The sequence below is a fragment of the Rhinatrema bivittatum genome, chromosome 7, assembly GCF_901001135.1.
Source record: "Rhinatrema bivittatum chromosome 7, aRhiBiv1.1, whole genome shotgun sequence".
Taxonomy (NCBI): Eukaryota; Metazoa; Chordata; class Amphibia; order Gymnophiona; family Rhinatrematidae; genus Rhinatrema; species Rhinatrema bivittatum.
Genome location: NC_042621.1, coordinates 189,376,816 through 189,402,687, shown reverse-complemented (window position 1 = coordinate 189,402,687; position 25,872 = coordinate 189,376,816). Strand labels below are relative to the sequence as shown.

The following is a 25,872-nucleotide window of genomic DNA, read 5'->3' as shown; positions in this document are numbered from 1 at the left end:
TTTACTTATAACAAGATGCTTTCTAGACAATGTGTATTCTGAATGGACAAAATCCCCATTTTAGTTTTGTGGGAAGCTGGGGAGAGTCATCATTGAAAAACAACATTCAACTCTATGTTAGGTGAAAGCTACGTCCACAGGTCAAAAAATTCAGCTCATTTGTCTGGCTAAGTTTTGGATACAGTTGGACACACAATGGGATTTAAAAATTCTGCGTTATCTGGCTAATTACTTAGTCAGCTAAAATTTAGTGGGAAAAATCAGAGGTATTCTGGAACGGAGTTATCTTACTAAGGCCTAGATTCTCAAAGCTGCGATATGGCAACAACACACGTTAAACAGCATTTAACACGTGCTAAATGCTGTATACTGGTTACATACCCATAACGTGGTGATATCATCGTGCAATTTTTTGGCCTGAAACCCACCCCTATTACAATGAGCTGCTTTGCATGGCATTTACATAGATGAAATTTGCAAATCCATGCAAAGCAGCTCATGCATACCTGATTCTATGCAAATAAAATAACATGGCTGACTTAGAAAAAAATCAGCCCTAAGGAGGTGTTATTTTACCATGGGAACATCGGGATGCTAGCAGTCCCTGATATTTCCAAGGTAAAATGTGAAGGGCCAAACTCACTCCCACAAGGCCTAGTAAATGCCCCTCAGTGTCTTTTGAGACAGCTCAGGCCCCCAAAAATAAAAAAGAAAAGTCCCTGAAAAAGCATAACCCCCCCATCAGCCCTCACCTTCCCTCCCCTACTAGAAAAAAAGGACCTTCATGGTCTGGGGGGGGGGGGGGGCTACCCTATTCCCACACCACCCCCGCACCCTCTACTTCTAAGAAATAATGTTGGTTTATAGTGGGGACCTGGAGAGACCCTTAGCTCCAAGCCCGTGTAAGTTTATCCGGCTAACTTATCTGCTTCTCGCCCGGCTGAATATTGACCTGTTTGGTTTTAATTTAAAAAAAATATTACGAACGTGATGTAAATCCTATTTTGAGAAGGTCAATACAGATTTTTTAAAAACAGACTAAAATGGGGACAGTTGTGGAGGTTGGCTGGGTAGAAACGACACAGAATCATTATCATCGTACACAAGCTGCCACAGGTTACCTCTCTTCGCTTAATTCCTTCCCTCAGTAATTGAACGACATCTTCTCCTTCACAGTCTGTGGCTTTGAAGCCTTTGGTCCAGGTGAGAAGTATACCCTAAGAAAAAGATCACCACATCCAGCATGAGGCTTTGAAGCGCATCATCCAGTGCTATCCTCCGTAATACAAGTCCCTCAATGTGTGTGGAACTGCATATTATAACACGCTGCTGTGCACCGCTAAATACAGAATGCCACCCAAAACTAGAAACTCCAGCCAGGACTGACAGAGCCTACTTCCTGGGTCACGCACCAGGCATATGCGTCAATTAAAAACAAAACCCACACCTGTCAGAATCCTCGTGTCCCCCCCACTTCCCAACGTGTCCTGAAAATGTGCCGAGGACAGGACACCAAACAAAAAAAAGTTATTAGGGGGACACACACGCAGAGATCTCGTAAGTCTTCTTTTCCTTCAGAACATGAGAAAAATATAATGAACTGTGCCATTCTTAAAAGTACAGTGTATAAAAGCAAACATTTAGCTACGTCTCCAACCCCCCAACCTCAGAATGCCCCATGCTGCATGATGTCCGACAACGGTCTTCTCTGTTTTCCCTGCACCATCAGTGTTACACTAGGTGCTGCCATCTTCGGCTGCAGCTGAATACTTATACTTACTCCAAATCAAGCCCTTAAAAGATCTTTGATCATGCAAATTCTGCATTATTTCTAAACAGCAGCAAACTAGGCAGGGTCCTAGCTGGAAAAGATTTTCCCTTGGAAGATAGCAGTGGAAGATCCAGCTCCCTTCAGAGACTGTGCTCAGAGCAGATTAGGAAGGACTTTCATGTGAGGAACCAGCTTGTGGGTCCAGCTCTGAACATCTTTTCACTTGAATTGTGTTAGAAGCTGCCAGATAAACTGTCCTTCACGGAAACCTCCATCTCCTCCTGCGTTAGCAGACAGAGAGTCACCTTCAAGTTCTCTATGGGCCCAGTTTGTTAAGGCTTTTCCCCCATTCTGTGTCCATGGGGAAAAAGCTTCATGATTCAGACTCATACCTCTCAGTTTCATATTATGGGGCAGATATATTAGGCTTCTGTTCCACTGCCAACCCTGCTGCAAATTTATCGATGAAAGTATCTTATTTATTTTATTTAAAAACTTTTCTATACCGTTGCTAAGTTAAATACCGTTGCAACGGTTTACATATAGGCACATATTTAATGTAGGTAAAAGTGTACTATAGTACATTCTAACAGGTGCCATCAAAGGTTCGGTTACAATATATCATTAGACATAGTCATTTAGCAAAGTAGTTCATGACCAATTGTACCAAGGTACTTACACCGGTAGTTTTATCACACATAGTATTATAGTTATGTTTTATTGTGGTGTAGAGTTCATAGACTAATCTACTGTATAGTCCTAAGGACTGTATGTCGGTGCCTTTCTGTCTTTTCCTGAAATATTTCTCTCTATTCTCCAGTCTCTTTGTAAAATGCTTGTTTAAAAAGCCATGTTTTTATGTTTTTCTTGAATGTCTTGAGATCACTTTGTAGCCTGATCTCTGGAGGCATTGTGTTCCAGATTATGGGTCCTGCTAGTGATAGGGCTCTTTCTCTCACTTGTGTCAGTCTTGCTGTTTTAACTGATGGAATGGTTAGGAGTGCTTTATTTGCTGAGCGGAGGTTCCTGTGTGGAGTGTGTACCCGTAATGCTGTGTTCAACCAGTCTGATTTCTCATCATAAATTAGTTTGTGAATGATACATAGGGTTTTGTATTTAATTCTGTGCTCAATTGGTAGCCAATGTAACTCTGCTAGGGTTTCAGTTATATGGTCCCTCTCCAGGGATTTCAATGGGAAAAGGTGCGCTGGAGCAATGTTTGCACTGAAGAGAAACTTTCTTAAGTCTGCCCCTTTTATACGAGCAGGGAAGAAAGCAAGATGAGGCAGGAGAGGTTCCCTTGTGTTAGGAAAACGTTTTAAAGTGCAATGAGACTAGAAAACCCAATCTACTGCTATCACCTATAGAAAGACATTTACAACAGTGTAAGAAGACTGACAGGAAGATCAAGGTCATGCACCATCCACGAGAACAAGTCCTTCTCTGGAAGAGGAAAGCAAGTTTTGTTGTGATAAATTAAAGGTGCTGCAAGACACACACAACAGGAAAGAAAATCTCAACACAATAAACAACATCGGGTGACTTACAGCATCTAAACTCGTCTGGCTGCAAGGGAAGGAAAAGGTGAAGCCAAGGGGTAGTCGAGCGCCTTTTATTCCCATGTAATCTAGGAAATCAGAGATGCAGTGAACGATGTGATCAAAAAGCTGAGGGAGAAGGACAAGAGGTTATCACAATGAGTGCACGAGCAAACCCAGAACATGACTTCTTAGCTGTAACGCGCACAAAAAGAAAACGGAGAATTCACCTCCTCCCCTGTCCCTTGCATAACATCCTCGGGGATAGCATAGATTTTATTGTGCATTTCAACAGTTCTTCTTTTCCCACTGCGAATCTTGACCAGCAAAACTCTAAAGTTTGTTCCCCCAAGGTCCAGTGCCAGAAAGTCTCCATTTTCTGTAACGAGAGGTTATTTCTGTGTTTTAGGGAGAGAAAACTTCATAATAACTAAAATGAAATGGCTTGATTTTCTCTTTAAATCCCCTCTCCACATTTGCAGTTGGGAAGGCTGAGATAACTTGACATGCTTCTTGGAGACACAGAGAAAACAGAAGTGAGTTTACTGTGGGGGTAGAGATGTGAATCGGAACCAGAATCGGTTTGGATTTCAGTTCCGATTCACATCTCTATAGATGTGAATCGGAACCAGAATCGGTTCGGATTTCAGTTCCGATTCACATCTCTAGAAAGCAGAGCCCACGCAGTCTTTGTGTATCAAATCTCCTGACTCTCTTCCCTTCCAATGTTGAGGTTATTCTTAATTCTCCCTTCTACTTTCTCGGAAGATATAACATTCTTTATGAGTTTGTATGTGTCTGAAGTAAAAGGGAGTGTGCTTTTTACCAAGCTCACACCCACTGTCCTAGAAACGTCCTCTGATGGTGAGCTCAGCAACACCTTAAGATCTTCAGATCTATAGGAGTCAATACGGCTAAGGGCTTTTGGAAACTTAACACATCTGATTATCCTCAGGAGTTTAATAAAACAGAAACAAAAAATAAATCAGGATCTTAAAGAATGTGCTGAAAATGGACTAAATATTGTGTCCAGAGCCCTGCTGCTCTATATATATCTTAAAAGCTATGAGAAAGCATGAAAAGACAGGAGTCATAGTAATCTTGGGGGTGGGAGAACAGGTCCTCTAGGATGCTGCCAGATGGTCTAAGATGTTATAAATTTGGATTTGCCACATGCCACAGCACATCTCTCAACTCACTCCACTCCAGCAGGGACACGCTGACCCAATCCCAATTTTAAACTTTCATTCTATCAGTAATCTTGGATTTGTGGTACTGGATTTGTCAATACAAAATAGAAGAACAGAGATCCCACATTATTTTGAGTCTGGAGCTGAAAAGGCCAGGACAGGCTCAAAGTGAACCTGACTCAAAGTGAACCTGATGGAATGGAGTTAGCTGAGAGGCCTGTGTCTGCTTTTCTGGCTCCAGGGCCTACTATGACTATACTTACATATTCAACACATGCGTCACTCAAAACAGAGGTTCACAACCTTCCTGCTCTCTGTCTCCTTTGGATGGAAAGATTTGCTTTCCTAAGCACCAGAGTCTGAAGAACAGCCCAGAGGTCTCCCTCTGCTGGCTCCGAATGTGTCCTGAGAAAGATCGTTCTGGGCATGTTACCTGATCCATCTGGCGTGCTGAGCACAAAAGTTGGCAGCATTTTAACTTTTGCACTTTGGTGGGTTTTCTTCCTCAGCCCGGCTTCTATTTCCATCCTCATTCTTTTTTTCACCTCCAGCAGCTGTTCCTGAGAGAGCTGGAACTCCTCCAGGGTCTCGTCTATCTGCCTGTGCTGTTCAGCCAGCCTGTAGGCCACTGCCGTTACCATGGCAGCCCCCTTCCCGCTGCCGCTCTCAGACAAGAGGAACCTCACATCAGAGTCGGGAACGAGACGCCTCACTGTCTTGTGCAAACGCCTGGCGTACCTGTGGGGGACAGCATCAAAACAGTTCCTATGAAAACCGTGCTTGGCTGAATAAAGCGATTCAAAAGTAACACAAACGGAATTTGAAAGTATTAACTCCCACGCTTGTGATTTTTTTTTTTTTCATTCGTTTTATCACCCCATTACCTTTGTGTCACCAAAAAAAAAAACAACAAACCAACCCAGTTCTTTTGAGCTGCTTAGTGTGAACGACTACTAAGGGAGCAGCTTCACACAAACAACAAGGAAAAGTGACTTTCAAAGCCAACATTATAATTGATCCCAAGTAATCCACAGTGAGTTTCATATGTGGCAACAGAGCAGTGACTGGAATGGCATCACATGCGCATTCTTTACAGTGCTTGGAAGGTGCCAGCCTGTCAGCGTGCCATGCGACTCTCCCAGCTGCGGCAGGCATCCTCTTGGCAAAACGCAAAATTGCATCTGACCTTTGGAACACAATTTTATTTTCTCTTTTCCTGTTGGGTTAGATATTTTTTGGGGTGGCTTTCCTCTGCATAGGACCAGTGACCACCCTGCTCTCAAAGTTACCGGAACATTCGAAGACTGCTGGAAAATGTTCCTGTACGCGTAGCACAAGCGGGATGACTGCCTGCCAGTGAGAACTGCGGCCCAAGGCAGTGCAGCAGGTTCTGTCTACCCTTTCTTTGGTAAATATTTTTTTAGGAACTTTAGTCTGAGTCTGCATCAGTGCAATACACAACTTAAACAATCTGCAGTACAACATGTATACACAAATTTTCAAATATTATTAATTTACAGTAATTTCAACAATTACTGGTTCAGAACCTTTTTTTTTTTTTAAAGATGATAGGAATGACCAAGCTTCAGATCAATGGTCCATCTAATTCAGCATCCTGTCCCAGACAGTTGCTCCAGAGTTAATGGTAATACTCAAGAGACCCAAACCAGAGTTTATCTACATGCTCCCTGTAGATATAAAAGTCTTTATCACCTTAGACCCCTATTTATGCAGATGGTGGAAACAAGGACAGTAACTGCGCTCAAGAAAGCATGGCATAAACACGGAGGATCTCAGAGAGTGGTACGGATTGTAAAGCTGAATAGTTGGCAATCAAGATAGGCTATATAAGCCATCATGGGGTAGATATTCAAAGCTGGCCGGGTAAGTAACTTAGCCAGTTAGAACTTATCTGGCTAAGTTACGATGTATATTCAGTGGCTTGGCAAAGTCACTGAATATGCGCATATATATTCACACTTAAACGGATAAGTCTACCTGGCTAAGTTTAGCGCTGTTCTATGAAGCATCTAAACTTCTACATATATTTATTTGGCTAAATCTGAGTATCGGTAGTATAACTTATACAGCTAACTTGCTCTGCCTTGACCCACCCAGTACACACCTACTTTTTATGCATGTAATTTTTAGCTGTATAAGGGCCTTATAAGGCTAAGCAGTGGCGACACATATTCAGTGGCCACTACTTAGCCACATGAGTCCTGCTTATCCGGCTAAATAGCACTAATATGCTTTGAATATTGGGTCCATGTTTCTATGTTTCCATGTTTCTATGTCCTTGTCTTCTAAGAATGCATCCAGATCTTGAACGAGTAGATGTGAATCGGTTATTTACACTTTCAAATAATAGAAGGACTAGGGGGCATTCCATGAAGTTAGCAAGTAGCACATTTAAGACTAATCAGAGAAAATTCTTTTTCACTCAACGCACAATTAAGCTCTGGAATTTGTTGCCAGAGCATGTGGTTAGTGTAGTTGGGTTCAAAAAAAGTTTGGATAAGTTCTTGGAGGAGAAGTCCATTAACTGCTATTAATCAAGTTTACTTACAGGCCGATACAGTAAAGTCCGCGGGAGAGTGGGTGAACGCCGCTCTCCCGGCGCGCGCACAGGCCACTCTCCTGTGCACGCGATTCTCTATTTAAATGAGGCCCGGCAGTAAAAACAGGCAAAAGGAGGCGCTAGGGACACTAGCGTGTCCCTAGCGCCTCCTTTTGGACCGGAGCAGCGGCTGTCAGCGGGTTTGACAGCCGACGCTCAATTTTGCCGGCGTCGGTTCTCGAGCCCACTGACAGTCACGGGCTCAGAAACCGGACGCCAGCAAAATTGAGCGTCTGGTTTTCGACCCGACAGCCACGGGCCGACTTCCAATTTTTTTTTTTTTAACTTTTTGAAACTTTTGGGACCTCCGACTTAATATCGCCATGATATTAAGTAGGAGGGTGCACAGAAAAGCAGTTTTTACTGCTTTTCTGTGCACTTTCCCGGTGCCCGTAGAAATTAGCACCTACCTTTGGGTAGGCGCTAATTTCTGAAAGCAAAATGTGCGGCTTGGCTGCACATTTTGTTTTCTGAATCGCGCGGGAATACCTAATAGGGCCATCAACATGCATTTGCATGTTGCGGGTGCTATTAGGTTCGGGGGGTGGACGCGCGTTTTCGGCCCCTTACTGAATAAGGGGTAACGCTAGCGCGGCGAAACACGCGTCCAATGGCGGGTTAACAGTGCACTCCGTCGGAGAGCACTGTACTTTATCGGCCCGTTAGGGAATAGCCACTGCTATTAATTGCATCAGTAGCATGGGATCTTCTTAGTGTTTGGGTACTTGCCAGGTTCTTGTGGCCTGGTTTGGCCTCTGTTGGAAACAGGATGTTGGGCTTGATAGACCCTTGGTCTGACCCAGCATGGCAATTTCTTATGTTCTTATCCTTCTTAAACTCTGCTTTGGGCGCAAGTTACACAAATTCTCAAAGCGGATTCATGTGCATACATTTGCTTTGAAAGTTAAATGAAAGTACACACAGAAACTCACCTGTGTGGTTACACCTGCGTTTTGCATCACACAACTTGTGTCACGTGAACCTACACGAATATTTTTTTAAATCAAACATATGTAGGCTAATCCAGATTCCACCTCCAACTCCACCCTTCTGAATGCCTCTTTTTTGTGCACAAACCCCTGACAATTTTATGACCAGCCATTTATGTGCATAAACCATGTTTTATGAAAATTCACCCTGAAACTGCTAACATACAATTATTGGATACTCCACCCCCATCTTATCTTCAGATTTGTCATCAACAACTTTCCTAATCATCCCTAACATGCGGATGGCCTTTTTGGCCTCTGACTCACACAGTGCTGATTGTTTTGGCGAGTAGTTCACAGTAATTCCAAGGTCCCTCTCTTGATAGTAATTTCCCAGCGTGCGAGCACTGGTAGTTTGCATTTTCTCTCCCAACTTGCATCACTCTGCAGTTCTCTCTATTAAATCCCATTTGCCACTTGGATGCCCAAGTTCCCACTCTTTCCAGATCTCCCTCCATTTTTACACAATCAGTGTGGTTTTTAACTACCCTGCATAATTTGATATCGTCTATAAATTTTGCAACCTCGCTCATCACTCAGTCCTCTAGATCATTTAGAAACAAACTGAATAGTACCAGGCCTAGTACTGACCCTAAGGGCACTCCTCTTCGTAACCTCCCTCTAGTTTGAGAACTGGTCATTCCATCCCCCACGCTGCCTCCTTCCCTTTAACCAGTTCCTGATCTATGAATGAACATTGCCCCCTATTTCAAATGTGCAGAAAACCCAGTGGGCATGTGCATAGAATTACACGCAGAATGCCGTTTCACATGTTCTTTTATGCATACACTAAATGGGAGGGCCACGAGATGCAGTTGGGGACGGGATAAGGGATTATATGCACACTTTCGGTTTTTGAAAGTACACATCTAAATCCTCATACATGCAAGCACTCTTGAGCAGGAGTAAGTTTCTGCGTGTGTGCCACCTGGGGGTCAGTGCACACTCACAAATTTTCAAAGTTGATTTATGCGCAAAAAATCTGCTTTGAAAATTCTGGTTAAAGTCTGCAGGAAAAAGGAACCCGCAGATTGAGCCTATGCAGGCTGTTTGAAAACGTCCCCTCCCTAAGTTCAAATACACTACATTCACCAGCATCCACCTGACCAATTACAATTTCAAAGAATTCTAATAGATTTGTGAGACATGATTTGCCTTCCTGAAATTCAGGCTGGCTATTCCTACTTATACCATTGTTTTCCAAGCATTTAACAATTTTGATAATTGTCTCCATCTTATCTGGTTCTGATGTCAGGCTTACAGGTCTATAATTTCCTAGTCCCCCCCTGGAGCCCTTCTTAGATACTGGAGTCCCGCTGGCCACCTTCCAGTCCTCTGGTACAGCAGTTATTGTTAGTGACCAATCACAAATCAGTGTAAGTGAGTCTGCAGTTTCTGGTTTTAGTTCTTTCAGAACACTGGGGAGGATTCCATCCAGCCCTGGGGATTTGTGAGAATTTAACATAACTTTCACGCTTATCACTTCTTCCCCCTCAACACTGATGGTTTTTTTTTTAGCAGAGTCTTCACCCCTAAGGAAGGCCTCTGGTTTGGGGATTTCCCTGATGAAGATGACACAAAGAAATCATTCAGCTTATATAATACAGAAACATAGTAATGACGGCAGAGAAAGACCAAATGCTCCACCCAGTCTGCCCAGCAAGCTGCTTACGGTTGTAACTGCCGCCCCATGCAGGTTACCCCCATGCCTTATGCATTGGCCTTATCGTCTTTGATAATTCCCTAACCCCTTGATCATTCAGAGAGCTGAGTGCCTTCCCCTCTGGTCTCTTATTTTTGACATACTGGGAAAATTAGTAGTTATTGTTTCTCACCTCCCTTTGGCCTGCCTTATCAATGTTTTAAATCTGCTCTGACATCATTTGTGCTGCCTTCTACTTTCATCGCTTTGGTCCCTTTATTCATTTTTTTAAAGGAATCTTTCTTGGCTCTAATGTATAATAATTATAACCAATTCTGGGAAATGTTCTTCCAATTCAAATTGCCCCAAGATGCAGAATAAATACTTCCATGGAATCCCGTCGAAGCCTCTTTAGCGTCTACGTTTATTAGGGCTGCATCAGTTCTCTTATTTTGGTGTGTTTGTGGAATAACTTTCATTAAATTGGCCATTTAATTACGTCCCTTCATAAATTCGGTTTGGTCCTCCTTGGCTAAATATGGTACAACAGCATCTAATCTGTTTGCAAGTGCCAAGGCTAAAATCTTAGGGGGCCATTTTCAAAAGCATTTACAAGTGTAAATGAGCTTTTAGAAAATGACTTCGGAGATTATATATGTACAAGTGCGTGCCCAAGCGATCTGCTGCATACGTTTCCACATGTTTGAAAGAGGGCAGTCCCAAGGGAATGAATGTGTATACTTTTCATTTTCGAAAGTAGGCGCCTACATATAAGTGTACACATTTGCATCTGCTCCCTGGCAGGCGTGAATGTGTGCCTATGTTGTGCATGTGGAGGGGAAGGGGGGGTGGTGTTTTAAGTGCGTGGTCCTACTAATTTTAAAAGCTGACTTAAGCATGTAAATTTGCCTTGATAATTAGGGCCACAGTCTGTTTGTATAGCACTATGCACGCTGCTATAAAATCGGGCTCGTAATTTTTCGGTTTAATAGTGATATTAGGCAATAAGATTTCACCGTGACTGTGAGTATCACTGCTACTACAGCTAAAGTTTGATCTGACAAAAAAAAAAATCACCTCTCCTTCGGGCACACTCAAACGCATTGCCAAGAGGGACTGCTACTAAATCGTGCACTATTTTACACAATTCTGGACCTAGTCCATTTGGTCTAGGTGCCTTGGTTAGTTTTAATTTAGAGAGAACAGCTTCTATTTCTATTTTTCCTGTATATAATTTAGCATCTCCAATGCTCTGGATGCAATTGTCTTATTTCCTCACCTATGCAGGCTGTATTTATAAATTGTAAATTGGTAACTGCGCTAGTTGTTTAATTTCTGCTTGGTTTCTAATAAATGGGTCCATTAGCTATCTGGCTAACTAGCAGGGTATATTCAGCGGTGTGGTTGCGCCAATGAGTATATCCGGCTACCTTAAAGTTAGACGGTCATGTGTAACCGGCTAACTTTAGGATAGCCCTAAGGCCCGACTAGAGTTAGCTGCATACGTTAAGCAGCTAACTCCGAATATCGGCTAACTCCACTCCTCCTCGGAATGCCTCTTACCCGCCCATGGAATGCCCCCTTCTTAACTAGTTACTCGGCTAGAATTTAGGCACATAAAGGCTAAATATAGCTGAGGTAAGCCATTTAGATGGACAATTATTACATTATCTGTCTACACAGCTTTTGAATATGGACCTCAAAATGTTTTCTTGTTCTCAGCCATATGTGTGATATGTTCTTCTTTGCATTCTTGTATTGCTTTAACTAGTTTAAGTATTATTGTATTTGTTTTCCTTTTAACTCCTATTTGTTAAGAAATGATTTAGCCTCTCAGCATTGCTTTTGCTGCACTGGTTATTTCTAGCTATGCTCCATGCTCCTGGATCATAAACCTCAATCGTGTTTTTGAAGGAAGTCCTACCCCAAGTCTCCGTAGGATCCACTTGGTTTTTCAGTCCCAGCATTTGCCCCTTCTTTCTCCCAGCCGTTTTTCTAAAGTTATACACTGTAGTTTTACAACAGGGATTAGAAAATACTTCAGTATATGAATCACCATGACTCAGACACAAGAAACAAAAGGTAAAAACAACTTTTCAATTTGAAGAATCGCTTTCTGAAGGCAAGTGCCTCCTGTTTCTGGAAAAATGCTAATTTACTGGAGCTGAAGGCAAGCCTAGCTTTAGAGAGAGTGCAGGGCTTGTTCTGAACTTGTCTCACTTCAGCAAAAAAAAAAAAAAAAAAAATGTAGTTAACAGCAAATTACTAGAAAGCAAGAAAACAGCTCATCTCTGATCATCAACAGGCTGTAGCCAAAGGGGTTTCTAACAGTTGCTTTTGTAAATCACTGGACATTTAGCTGACACATTAAACATACATTAACAGGTTTAGGCTTAGTTCTGCTTATCTGATTTGACTGCCAGACATAGCCAAGTGTCAGCTGTGCATACCTGACCTTTGCAGAGAATAGGACAAATGCTGGAGCAAGCCACGGACTTACTGTGGGTGCATCTTGTAGAGAGAACCGTCCACAGCAACGGTGGTGCGCAGCCGGGGCGTCCCCTTGTTGTCCCGCAGGCGGGTCAAGATAGCGCCTAGGGTGGCGGCGATAAGGTTGGCAGAGCGGAAGGAAACAATGGTGCACACATGTTGCACCGCGGTGCAGTCTTCGTGTGAGGGCTCTACGCCAAGGCGGGTCAGGATTTCTTTGGCTTTGGTCAAACCTTCTTTGCTCCTGCAACACGAAAAGGTTTCCCCATTCAGCGCAAATCTGTGAAATGCATGGCCAATTCTTCAGCGGCTACATGGGGAAGGAGGGGCTATTACATCAGACAATGGAGATATTGCTATATGGACAAATGAAAAGTCAAATAGCAGTGTTACAAATGTTATCCTTCTCAATAAAGCACAGAAGCCTGAGAGATAAACTGCCCGTCATGTTAGTCACAGAACTTTATAAAGTGGTTAAGAAATACCAAACAATGTCATCTTCCATACTACAAAATTGCGTGATAGCATCTGGGGGAACCTCATATGAATGCCTTCAAAAGGCTGATGATGCCTTGCGGGCTAATACAACGTCAACCCCACAGCTGTGGATGTTGAATGTGTTATAATCATTGGTATCCCCAGAGCGTGTTGTGCTTTAGTAATTTATCAAGCCATCGCTTGTAGCAGGCATTGTTCACTGTTATAACGCCAAGATCAAAATATTTTCATGCTGACTGTGCATCAATCCCGACACTGCAATGTTTCGAAAATGAATCCTTCATTGGGGAATCACTTACAAGCATGATGTCGGGTACACAGACCTCGGCACGGTCTTGAGAACTTAGTTTTGATGGCCACTACTACGTCTCAGTAAGGACTCTACGCACGGTGTGCGGTCAAAGTCTGCATCGTCCGGCTGTTTTAGCATTGCGTCCAAGTGCGCGTGCGGCTTTAAAAATTGACCCCATGTGTGTTACGAAAGTACACGTGTACTTCAGAGCAGCTGAAAATCCACTTATGCAGATTCAGTCAATCCAACCACATAACTTCTTCTATCAGGCACACGGATCCAACTGAGCCTCTGAAAATATGGCCTTACATGCATGTGCTTAACACCGTAGAGTGTGAGCATGGAGCCCAACAGTCAAAAGGCCTAGCAGATCTCATTTTAATAATTAGACACCTTGACTTTTGAACTAAAAAAATTTTCAGGGCTCAGTGCTTAAATCTAAGTGTCTTAAAAGGGGCAGGATCAGGGCGCAGGCAAATATTTAGGTATTCAGCACTGAATTCTAGCACTGGGCACCTAAATGTAGGAGAGTCAATACCTCATTTACATTTAGAAGCTTTAATTATTGGTGCCTTAAGTCCATTTAGGTGCCTATAATCAACAATTTAAGGATCCTATGTACCCTAATTAAGGCTCCTTAAAGGGTTGAATACAGGTGTCTAAATAACGCTCCTAATTAAGGTGCCTTAAATCAGATGCTGAGACCTCTGAATATCTGGCCCACGGCATTTCACTGCAACTACAGTTGAAAAAGCCATTTAAAGCTTTATCTAAATTAAAAGCACACCAGATTTGTAGAAAACTGACTAAAACATCTTTGGTAGCGGTCCCCTGCCTTGGGTGAATTTATTATTCAAGAATGTGGGTAATAAATTCAAATAAAGGAAGAGAGAAGGAAAGGAAAGGAAAAAATGCATGTTATTACTGGACCTCTGCTTCTTGTATCCTTTCTTCCCCCACCCAAGAAATAGTCCACAAGGAAGGGGGACGCTTTAGTCACCAATGATCAGCTGAAGGAGTTCAAAATGAGATTAAAAATAGAGCAGAAGAGCAGCTCACTTTTCTATGGCAGAAACATGCTTCGTGTCAAATTTTCCTTTGGTTAACAGCTCCGGAGTGATTCGCCCTTCAAAGAGCAGCCCTTCCTTGGCCATCTTTACCAAAATAAGTCGGACCAGTTCCCCCAGGTACATTCCACTCACCATCTTCTCAAATCTGTCACACGGAGGAAAGAAATGCAAGTTTACAGATGAGCCACAATTACATCTCAGCCCTACATGTGAACAAGGTGAAGCCAAAATTAAAGAGTATTTATCAAAGATAATAATCACATAACCAAAACCCTCATAGAAACTTTAAATAGACGCTTCTATCAATGACATTTGACCATCATAATAGGCATCCTCGTATGGTATTTTTCACCTTATTACTCTGCCTTATCTTTAATCATTGGTCAATGATCGGTTATTTACACTTTCAAATAATAGAAGGACTAGGGGGCATTCCATGAAGTTAGCAAGTAGCACATTTAAGACTAATCGGAGAAAATTCTTTCTCACTCAACGCACAATTAAGCTCTGGAATTTGTTGCCCGAGGAGGTGGTTAGTGCAGTTAGTATAGCTGGGTTCAAAAAAGGTTTGGATAAGTTCTTGGAGGAGAAGTCCATTAATGGCTATCAATCAATTATACTTAGGGAATAGCCACTGCTATTAATTGCATCAGTAGCATGGGTTCTTCTTAGTGTTTGGGTAATTGCCAGGTTCTTGTGGCCTGGTTTTGGCCTCTGTTGGAAACAGGATGCTGGGCTTGATGGACCCTTGGTCTGACCCAGCATGGCAATTTCTTATGTTCTTATATTTGTTCAAATGCTTTTATAACCAAAATTCAATTCCCAGTGTGATCAAACATTTAAAACTTAGCTTAAGATGTCCTGGTCCTGATGCCGTTAGTTCTCTTTCACTTTAAATGATGCCAAAACTGCCCGGAATTCCCCGGAAAATCACTATATCGCTATGGTAAATGGTAATCGAACACGCCAACAACGCTTATAAACGCCCTTGACAAAGAATGAATCCCGTTTGAAACATGGACCCATGTCGGGCAATTTTGGCATCATTTAAAGTGAAAGAGAACTAACGGCGTCCTATCTTCAGCTAAGTTTTAAATGTTTGATCACACTGGGAACTGAAATTTGGTTATAAAAGCATTTGAAAAAATATAAAAAAAAGATATTTTCTTCATCAATGACCGATGATTATTTATTTATTTATTTATTTATTATTTTTATATACCGACATTTGATCTCAATTGAGATATCATACCGGTTTACATTCAGGTACTGTAGATATTTCTTTATCCCCAGATAAGATAAGGCAGAGTAATAAGGTGAAAAATACCATATGAGGATGCCTATTATGATGGTCAAATTTCATCGATAGACGCGTCTATTTAAAGTTTCTATGAGGGTTTTGGTTATGTGATTATTATCTTAGCCAAAATTAAAGAAACATGCTTCTTTTCTATCTGGCCACATTCAGACAAGAAGTCCAGTGCAAATCTCTTATATGGAGGGAATTTCTCTCAGTGACTGGCAACCTCAATCTCCATTTTCTCTCCCTGAAAATAAAAAAACTCAGGTGATTGATTCATGCTAAAATTTAATTGTGGGTACACCATGAGGCAAATGAAAATGCTTGCAATTAATACAAGCTTAAATGGGTGACATATTCCATAGGGGTGTCCAAGGGCAAATTTTCTTCAGGTTATTTCATTCTTTTTTTTTGTCACTATTTTGTTTTGTTTCCAATCATTTTGCTACTTTACACATGTAAATGTTTTGTTACTTTACACATGTAAATTTGGTGTCATGCACATAAAGTTGTACTTTATGGGGGTAATTTCAAAAGCATATATGCATGTTAAATGCCATTTATGTGCATAAATGGGCTTTTTGAAAATTACCCCAGGGAGTTGCATATATAAAATACACACACAGAAGCGATTTTGTGCATACTTTTATGCCAACTTACAAAAGAAATTCCAAGGAGGCAGGGAAACTATTTATACACATGCATTAGATGTTTTTAAGAGTATGTGCATAAATGTACGCATACACATTTACACCTGTTTCCAAGCAGGCATAACTGTGTATGCCTATGCTGTGCTGAGGTGCCCGTGTACCCACTAATTTCACTGGTAAACAAAGTTTTTGTTTCCTTCAGGCTTTTTGGTGTTCCAAATAGATTTTTTGATGCTGATCACAGATATTACTTCGAAATTTGTACATCAAGTAAGGTTTTTGAGAAACGGCCAATTTTGTGTTACAATAATTGTGAAATTTTAAAACATAATCTCACGTACATATATTTTCTTGCTGGACAGTAGTTTTTATGATTTTTAAAATTCATGTGGTATTTTTGACAGCCATAAGCAACGTAACATGTAACAGAGACTAACTTTTTAAAAAATACAACAAGAAACTCTGCCTGATCATGCCAGAACTTGCTCGGGCAAGCCCCAGCTTGGCTGCAAGATTCCAACTTGTATCCATGATGACGCAGCCTTATATAAGCAGCAGCAATGAGTAGTCTCCTATGCAACATCTGTGTGAATGAGCGAATCGTATCGCTAAAACTGTTGAGTTTAAAGCTTGTGGATTTAATTTCATATACTTTATGAAATGTCGCGTCAATGTCATAATAGCTGTGACACGTTTTGTTACATTTGTGGTGAGTTTTCTCTGAAAGTACAGAAAAGGAGTATGACTGTACTCATTAAGAAGGCATATGAGTTATACTTCAGGTGCAAAAGTGGTGACCAGGACAGAGCATGGTCTCCTCATATATGTTGCGTATCTTGCGCCAGTAGTCTGCGAGCTTGGCTGAAAGGTGTGCGACAATCCATGCCATTTGCCATCCCAATGATATGGAGGGAACAGAAAGATCATATAACTCACTGTTACTTCTGCATGACGAATGTGTCAGGATACTCAAAGAACAGGAAGTTTATTGAGTACCCTGACCTTGCATCAGCAATGAGACCAGTGCCGCATAACGACAGTCTTCCTGCTCCAAAACCGCCAGAGGTGTGGACACTTGATGACGAGGATGAGGAGGTAGGCGATGATGGCAAACCGTTGCAGATGGAAGCTGCCGCTGATCCTGACTTTGTGCCAACAACATCCAGTGATGCTCATTTAATATCTCAGTCAGAGCTGAATGATCTGGTCAGAGATTTGGCTTTATCGAAGAGTCAGGCGGAGTATTTTGCAGCCATCATGAAGATTTGACAAAATATTTCAACCAAGTAGACAGAGACTTTTTGCTGTGACATCAGTGGATTGTTTTGTGCTCTCGGATGTGACCACGACCCAACAGAATGGTGATTGTTTATTGATTCATCAGTCTTAAGTTTGAAGGCTGTTTTGCTGCACAACCGCAATATCTTCCCATCAATACCTGTCGGACATGCCGTTCATATAAAGAAACGTATGAGAACATGCAGTTACTGCTGAACCACATTGAGTATTCGAGGTACAACTGCAATTTGTGTGGTGATCTCAAGGTAGTTGCAGTTCTACTAGGTCTGCAGCTTGGTTACACCAAGTATTGTTGCTTCCTTTGTGAGTGGGACAGTCGAGGAAGAGATTCTCATTATGTCAGAAAAGTCTGGCTTCTTTGCAAGAAGTTGGTTCCAGGGCAGAAGAATGTTGCGCACGACTCATTGGTGGATCCAAATAAGATATTTCTTCCACCTTTGCACATCAAACTTGGGCTGATGTAAAACTTCGTTAAGGCAATGAACAAGCAAAGTAAAACCTTTGATTATCTGCGGCAAATGTTTCCACGCAGAAGTGACACCAAGATAAAAGAAGGTGTTTTCGTTGGCCCACAATCCGAGCTGTGATGAAGGACAGCCACGTTGATGGTCTTCTGCAAGGTACAGAACGTGTTGCGTGGACAGCCTTCAAGAATGTCGTTTGTAACTTTCTAGGCAACTATAAGGCAGCAGACTATGTCGAACAGATTGAAAATCTGCTTCAGTCATACAAAATGATGAAGTGCAACATGTCATTGAAGATACATTTTGTTCACTCCCACTTGGACTTCTTCCCAGATAACCTTGGCGCTGTGAGTGACGAACAGGGTAAAAGGTTTCATCAAGACATTGTCAAAATGGAGAAACAGTATCAAGGCAAGTAGAACCCCCTCCATGCTGGGTGACTATTGTTGGACTCTCATCTGCGAAGCGTCGGACAGTGATTGCAAACGAAAATCTGCAGCAAAACATTTTTAGTTTTGTTTTCTGTGCCAACATTGTCATTATAGCTTATGCTGCTACAGACACGTAACAATGCTTAATGTATATCGCACTTTTCTGGCAAACGGTACGTGATATAGACATAATAAATGCATATTTGTGTTCAGCTTGTTAAAATCTACTTGTTTCACCAAAGGTTGTGGAGGAAACAAAAAGTTCCCAGAAATTTGTTTACCAGTTTGAAAAATTTCAAAACAGAATACATGTATAAGTTTGCTTTGAAAATTAGAGCTGAAGTCCATATAAACTTTCTACACGTGGACTTAAGCTCTATATGAACTGTTATAAAATTACCCTCTCTGGATGTAAGTTCACTTTTATGTGTGTAAAAATATCTATGTTCAATTTAAGGGACTCTTCTTAGGATAAGGAGGGGTTGAGGAATGAGGGAACTGGGGAATGGTACTGGGGGGGAGTGTTAAGTGTTTCAATGCACATATTTTGTACTATGAAACAGATTGTGTTGTCTTTGCCTACATACTGTTTTGTGATAATTTCAATAATATTTTAATTATAAAATAATAGCTATGTGCAAATATCTGGTTTGCAGATGAATATACAAGGATCATCATTGCTTTCTGAGGGAGCATCACTGAGTTTTCCATCATTACATAGTAACCATCATTATGACATTAAAACCATAACACATCTTGACAAGCAAGAAAACTCATTTAAAATATGTTCCTTTCAACCCAATGCCCAATCCAAATTCTGAACTTCCCTTATCTAAAGTCTCAAATTCCTACACCTCAGTTTCATCCATCTGACTAAATAACCAGGTCTTTAACAGTCGTCCAAAACTAATCAATGTGTCTGCCAATTGGATGCTCTGAGGCATGCTAGTCTATATTTGTGGAATCGCATAACTTAGAATCCCATCCAAAGACTGAGCCAACTTTGTTCACCTACTTGGCAGTAACCCTAATAAGTTTCCGTCCTGAGGACTGTGATGGAATATAGGTCCTCCATTTAGTCTTAAAATACTGGAGCTCCACATTATGGAGAACCTTATAGGCCTAGGTCAATGCTTTAAACCAAACTCCAGACCCAAATGGTAACCAGTGAAGATCTGCCAAGGCAGGAGAAATATGTCTTCTCCAGTCCAAACTCAATAACAATTGGGCTACCAAAATTTATATCATTTGGAGCTTTCTTAGGGAATATTAGACATGCTCTAAGGATAACTAGACTTAAATGGCTAAACTTAGCTGGACAGCACTGATATTCAGTGCTATTTAAATTTAAGCCCTGCCTAAGAACGCCTCTTTTTTATCTGGATAATCATTTACCCAGCTAACACTTGGCCAGACGTATGAACAACACAGTACACCTTGGTGAAGATTTGACATCATTTGAAGTGAGGAAAGTCTCACAAAGATGAAATTTTGTACTATGTTATCTCGCCTGAGGAGTATGCCTGATCAGACAACCAATATTGAGAAGGAAAATACCCAGACGCCTCTGCTGTTCTGTGGCCTGTCAGAGCTGAATGAACTTTGAGTGACTTTCTGAGCATGACTTGCCGAATGTCTCTGAGCAGGTAGACATACTGGCACCAAAAAGGGAGGCCTATTCAATGGGTCACAAAGGAGGAACCGACGCGGGAGCTTCAGGCACTATTCTGTTGAAATCTCACTGGACAAGATCATTAACAGAACACAAATGTAGCAAATAGGCTACATCTGGGAAAACTTTTCAGGGCAGTTCAGGGATAGGTTGTCATGACAACAGCATGATGTGTCTCTGTAAATGAGTCTTTGGGCAGTCACGTAATTCTAGAAACTTCGACAATACTGTATGTTTAACTATAAAAGAAGGGTCACTTCCTGTATCCAATGAGATGCTGGTCAGTTTGTAAGACAAAGGGCACCCAATATCCAGCATCTCCCAAGAACACTTATAATGCCAAATAAAATTTACTTTATACCTTTTACTGAGTCTAAGTGTTCTTGTGTCCCTGGCCCTAAGCATGTACTATTATGTACACGCCCTAGCCTGATGGTACCCTATTATAGAGTCCATCAATCTAGGGTGAGAGAACATAGTAGAAATGGCATTTTTGTGAGACTTTCCTCACTCCAAATGATGTCAAATCTTCACTGAGGTGTACTGTGCTGTTTGTCTCACTCTACATGAAAAACTGTCCCCTAAACCACCGCAACACCTCTATTCAAGCTATTAGATGGCCCTCCTATAGAGATCTAAATACTTCACTACTATGAAGGCCTTATAGATAGTCTCTCCCTCTCAGTCTCAGTCTCTCTCCCTTATTGCATGTGTTATTAACACATTTTGATGAATCTATAGGTAAGCCAGACAAATTATTTTAAATATTAACCTCATAGTATCTAGGATGACAAAATTCATATATAGCCACAGTAAGTTGGTGAAGTCCAAATTATTTTACTGCAAATATAACATTTAAAGGTACTCTTTCAGCCACAGTAACAGTTTTTATACACTTACAGTTGTTTTCCAGGATTAAGGGAACCCCGGTCTATTTCTCTATCAAATTCAGTCCTGATATCCTCCAGTAAGCCATCGTCTCCAAAAGCTCCCCATTCAGTGTTAATACACATTCTCCCCTCATCGCCTTCCACCAGATCAATATGCCTCAACTCTTCCATGTAGCAGGCATTGGTACCGGTACCTGAACGGACAGATAAAAAAAAAAAAGATATCAACAAGAGACTCTGAAGCACCCTGCCACATCAAACAAACTCCTGCAGCAAAGTACTAAATGATACCTATAATAATGCCGACTTCACAGCGCTGATCATCAAAACCACAGGTCATCATAGTTCCCACCGTATCATTTACAACAGCCATGATGTCGGCATCGTAGTCCTGGAGGAAGACACACGTAATTTACCACAGGAAAGAAATATGTTTTCCTGTCACTGGCAGCACCAGCTCCATTGTTCCATACAATTTTCTACACAATAACTGTGAGAGGTTGGCCTTGTAGCTTTTCCTCAGCGGCCTGCATGTCTGTGCTGGAGACTGATGTCTGAAAGCTCGGCTGGTGTCCCAGGCTGACTGGAAGATGTAATTACATTACTTTAGCCTGGCCAAAAATGATGTTTTAGAAACCCAGAGCAGATTTTACATCAGGAAATTTCATTTTTAGCGCTAAATGTAAGTGCTGAATAAATACGTAGGGCCAAAAAAAAGAGTCAAAAGCCTGCAAATGAGTTTGCCTGTTTAATTTTGAATAAAGTATCATGACTGAATGCACAAAAGTAAAGGTCAACAAAAAAAAGTATATAAGGAAATGTCTTCCTTTTTTTTTTTGGAAAAATTTAATGCACTTCTTGAGTGGCTTTTGGGAGTTAACACCCACCATGAGCACAGCTATCGAGTCTCCCGCAAGCCTGGTTCTAAAAGTACATTATAAATTGGGCTGGTGTAAGAGGCTTCCTGACTGAGGGGCTTCTGGGTTTGAGGAAGGGATGTGGGGCTGGCATTTGTCAGGGCAGAGCTGCGCTGTGTCCCCTTCAGACCTGCCCGTCTGCATCACCTTTCCCCTGCTCTGTTTGGAAGCTCTTTCTAAGCCAATGCCCTGCTCTCTTTGGACATCCTGATTACGTCCATTTTCTGATCAGTCCCAGGTAAGGGAAGGACCCTGAAGCGAGCAGACTGTATGGAACACAACCAGTGGGAAAGAGCTGGGGAGGCAGGACACAGTCAGAAAGCCCACTAGTAATAGGAAGGAGTGGGGGGGGGGGGGGGTGCTTCTGCCATGGGAGTAGGCTGGGCCGAGCAAATGCGGTCAGTGAATTTACATTTTACATTTATTAAAAATTCTTAATCACTCAGCACAATAAAGGCCTGAGCAATGAACAAGAAAAACATACATAATCAATTTAACAAACACAGAAATACAGATAACATACATACGACCGTGCTTGGTTTAGCAATAAAAATTGTTACCAAAACAATTAAAATATAAAACTCTCACCAAAACTAAAATTCTGACACATGAAAGTGGAGGGGGAAGAAAAAGCAGCAAGTGTAAAAACTCGACATGATGCCCCAGTGCCATTCCTCAGGCAGCCCTGGGGAAGGGGAGTGTGTGTCTCATAGGCCGTTCGGCCGAATGCACCTTTCTGCCTGCACATGTTAAAGCTTACTGCTGATGCAGCAAGGAGTTCTGTGAGCAGAAAATGTGCGTTCCTAAATGGGACTACTACTTAACGCCCCTCACATGGAAATCCCATTAAATGAGGGCATTTAGCAGAGAGACTACATCTGGCCAGCACACCTTTCTTAGCACTGGAAAATTAACTCCTGGGTCAGAGCTAGAGTTAAGTTTCCAGCGCTACGGGAAACGTGGAAAAAAGGTAAACAAACCAAAAAAAAGGTCTGGAAAACTCCGGGTAAGTGATGGCAGCTGCCGCCACTTAAGCAGATAAATACTGATTTATCCAGCTATTTGGTGCAGTTTGCTGCTGCTTAGCTGAATAAGTACTTTACCAGCTAAGTAGCAGTGACCCACGCCAGAATGACAGATAAATCAGTATCTGTCCAGCCAAGTGGCGGCAGCGGTGGCCAGATAATGACCTCCCAGGGATGCCTTCCCTCCCTTCCCGAGTTAAAATGTGTTTGGCCTGTGCCGAATGCACATTTTAAAGTTTATGCGAGTTTTAAATTCCCGATGCTTTCGCATAGCATTAGCTTACTGCATCAATCTTAAGGCAATAAGAATTCAAACATTTCTAGCTATGATGGTGGCACCTCACAGCATCATAGTTTTAGCTACTTTTTACTGAATCTGGAGACTTTTGACAGTGGATCTAAAGAAGGCTCAGGCTCCATAAAGTGTCTGAGCCTTGGATGGCATAGGTGCCTGTGGATGTAGAAATAGGGCAGAAAGGGCGTAGGTGGCACCATTTCAGTGTTGGGTTAGCTTGCAGAAGCCCTATCCACCACGCCCAATAGTACGATGCAATGGGGGATCACAGGCAAGGGTAGAGGAGGAAGGGAGTTGTTACAGAAGAGGCACCTCACTGGCACAAGAATGGGTGCAGCTTGAACAGTTAAGCTCAGACGCCATTGGATAGGGAGGCACCCGGGCCAGTAATGGCCATGGGCACTTTAGTGTCCTAGGGTCTCCAACAGAAGGTGGGGACATGGGTAGCTATCAATGATGATTCCAGTGTATACTAAAACCATGGTAGGGGTCATCTGGGAAGGCCATAAAAAGAGAGATGGAGGAAATCGGCACGGTGTGGCTATTGTCACATGCCCTTAGTGGCAGCATTCACGTAGCAGGATGCTGCTGGCAACCAACTTACCAGTTGATGGATTAGTTGGAAGACTCAAATTTTACGGGATATGTTACCACCTCTTGCCGGTAGGGGAGTGGGTGTGAAAGGTTACAGCATGTTATTTTGTTGTTAAATAAGAACATAAGAAATTGCCATGCTGGGTCAGACCAAGGGTCCATCAAGCCCAGCATCCTGTTTCCAACAGAGGCCAAACCAGGCCACAAGAACCTGGCAAGTACCCAAAAACTAAGAAGATCCCATGCTACTGATGCAATTAATAGCAGTGGCTATTCTCTAAGACAACATGATTAATAGCAGTTAATGGACTTCTCCTCTAAGAACGTATCCAAACCTTTTTTGAACCCAGCTACACTAACTGCAGTAACCACATCCTCTGGCAACAAATTCCAGAGCTTTATTGTGTGTTTCATATATGTGTGAATAAAGCTGATGTGGCCATTTCGTCCACTGAATAAAGAAGCTTGCATGCATACAGAATAAATCGGTTAATGATGGAAAGGGAAGGGGTGGGCATGGTTGGTCGGACACACCGGACGGATGGTACGGCATGCCTGGGCTACGACTTTCTTCAGGTGGTTGTTGGCAACACTGCTCATACAGCTGCCTGCTGCCTCGGCAGAACTCCAACAGCAAGGGCTCTCTCGGTCCTGACCTCTGACTGTGTGCTGGGCTAGGAGTCTGCCGCGAGGTGAGGCACAGGGAAGAAGAAACAAAGTACACGAGGAGGGGAGAGACACTACACGAAGAGCCACGGGGGTGTGGAGATGGGGAGGGAAAAGAGATAAGAAGAGGTGAGAGACACAGAGGGAGGCATGGAGGGAAGGGAAATTTTCTACCCTTAGGCACAGGCCTAGTAGGCCTTGTACATAAATCCAGGTCTTGGGCTTCTGTTTTGACCACATATGGGGTATAGCTTTTGAAAGCCAGTCAAGAACTGCATTAAGTTATTCTAATGAAAAGGTATTATATCATATATATTCTTCTGCTATTTCAAAACTGTATTGTCCAGCCATGCCGTGCAGGCTTTCGGTACTTTTTTGCCCAAAACTTAAATCTGGCCCATGGTTGCATAAACAATGAAGACAAAAGAGTCAGTGCACATACCACAGAGGAACCGATTAGGAAAAGATGCTACAGGGATAGTATAAGTATAACCTACCCCTCGTTTCTTGATCGCTTTGTTAAGCAGTTTTACAACATCCGCTCCCTCAACTCCACTGGCTTTATAGCGCTTCGTCCATGTAATCAAAAAACCCTAATGAAAGAAAACAAAAACTCCATCATTGTCAAACACCATTCAAAGACCAAACAACAGATAGCGCAGTTCTTGGTGCTTTTTCTTTTTTGCTCAGCAGTTTCTTCCTGCCCTTTGTTGCTTCCAGCTCAGTCACAATCAGCTTCTACTGGGTCTACAATGCCACAAGGCTTCATTCATTTCTACTTGGATTTATCTCCCTATTCACAGCTCTCCCATCTCACTTTAGACCAGTCACAGTCCTCGGCCAAAGCCATGCATCGGCTCTTTCTAGAAACCTGCAATGCTGGTCCCTAATCCGGGTCACTAGGTGTCACTATTGCCGATGACGAGGACACCCTGTCTCCTGGGGCCTGTGAGCACCATCTTTGCAGCACCTCGAGCTCCTGCTGACCGGAAGACCTTAGCTGACAGTCAAAGCCAGATCCCTCTGCATGGCAGTGCAGAAACTGCACCAGGCTGGCTCAAAAATGACCATCTTTAAAGTCCAATCACTTATCTTCAGGTTTTAATGTCCTTATAAATCAAGCATGCTCAAGTTGCACTCAATGACTTTTATTGCATTGCTATATTCTTTTTAGTTGTACATAGCTGATATTTTATTATGTTGCATTAGTATTATGTATTTGATCACTTGTGCTTTATGGTATGTATTATGTACTTTTCAGCTGTGTAAACTGCATTGATTTTCTCAGGAAAGGCAATTAATCAAGTTTAAGGAACTAAACTAAGAACAGTTAACAGGAAGTAATGAAGAGAAGCGTGCACAATTCAGGGATAACTACTGAAAAGAGAAGTCAGAAATACGGCAGAGCAGCAGCAGACCAGTGACCCCAAAGGAAGGAGAAAAAAAAGGCTAAGGTGACAGAGGAAGAGAGGGGAGAGGGGAGAACAGAGAGAGGGGGACCTGTAATGTCCTGGTCTGGCAGGAACTTACTGAAAAATGAATAACCCAGGTTAGGAACCAGTCGGGGAC

At 42.2% G+C, this 25,872-nt stretch overlaps 1 protein-coding gene across 1 annotated transcript in view; it reads right to left on the bottom strand.

Annotated features, from left to right (window-relative positions):
• The window catches only part of LOC115095651 (hexokinase-1), a 117,950-nt gene that overhangs the window by 21,527 nt on the left and 70,551 nt on the right, over positions 1 to 25,872 (bottom strand). Inside the window, exons 5-13 of the mRNA XM_029609662.1 lie at positions 24,801 to 24,896; positions 21,098 to 21,197; positions 20,817 to 21,000; positions 14,090 to 14,245; positions 12,251 to 12,484; positions 4,933 to 5,237; positions 3,540 to 3,688; positions 3,319 to 3,438; positions 1,122 to 1,217 (exon numbers count right to left, since the gene is read on the bottom strand). Of these exons, the coding sequence (XP_029465522.1) occupies positions 1,122 to 1,217; positions 3,319 to 3,438; positions 3,540 to 3,688; positions 4,933 to 5,237; positions 12,251 to 12,484; positions 14,090 to 14,245; positions 20,817 to 21,000; positions 21,098 to 21,197; positions 24,801 to 24,896 (1,440 nt within the window). The remainder of the gene's footprint in view (positions 1 to 1,121; positions 1,218 to 3,318; positions 3,439 to 3,539; positions 3,689 to 4,932; positions 5,238 to 12,250; positions 12,485 to 14,089; positions 14,246 to 20,816; positions 21,001 to 21,097; positions 21,198 to 24,800; positions 24,897 to 25,872) is intronic.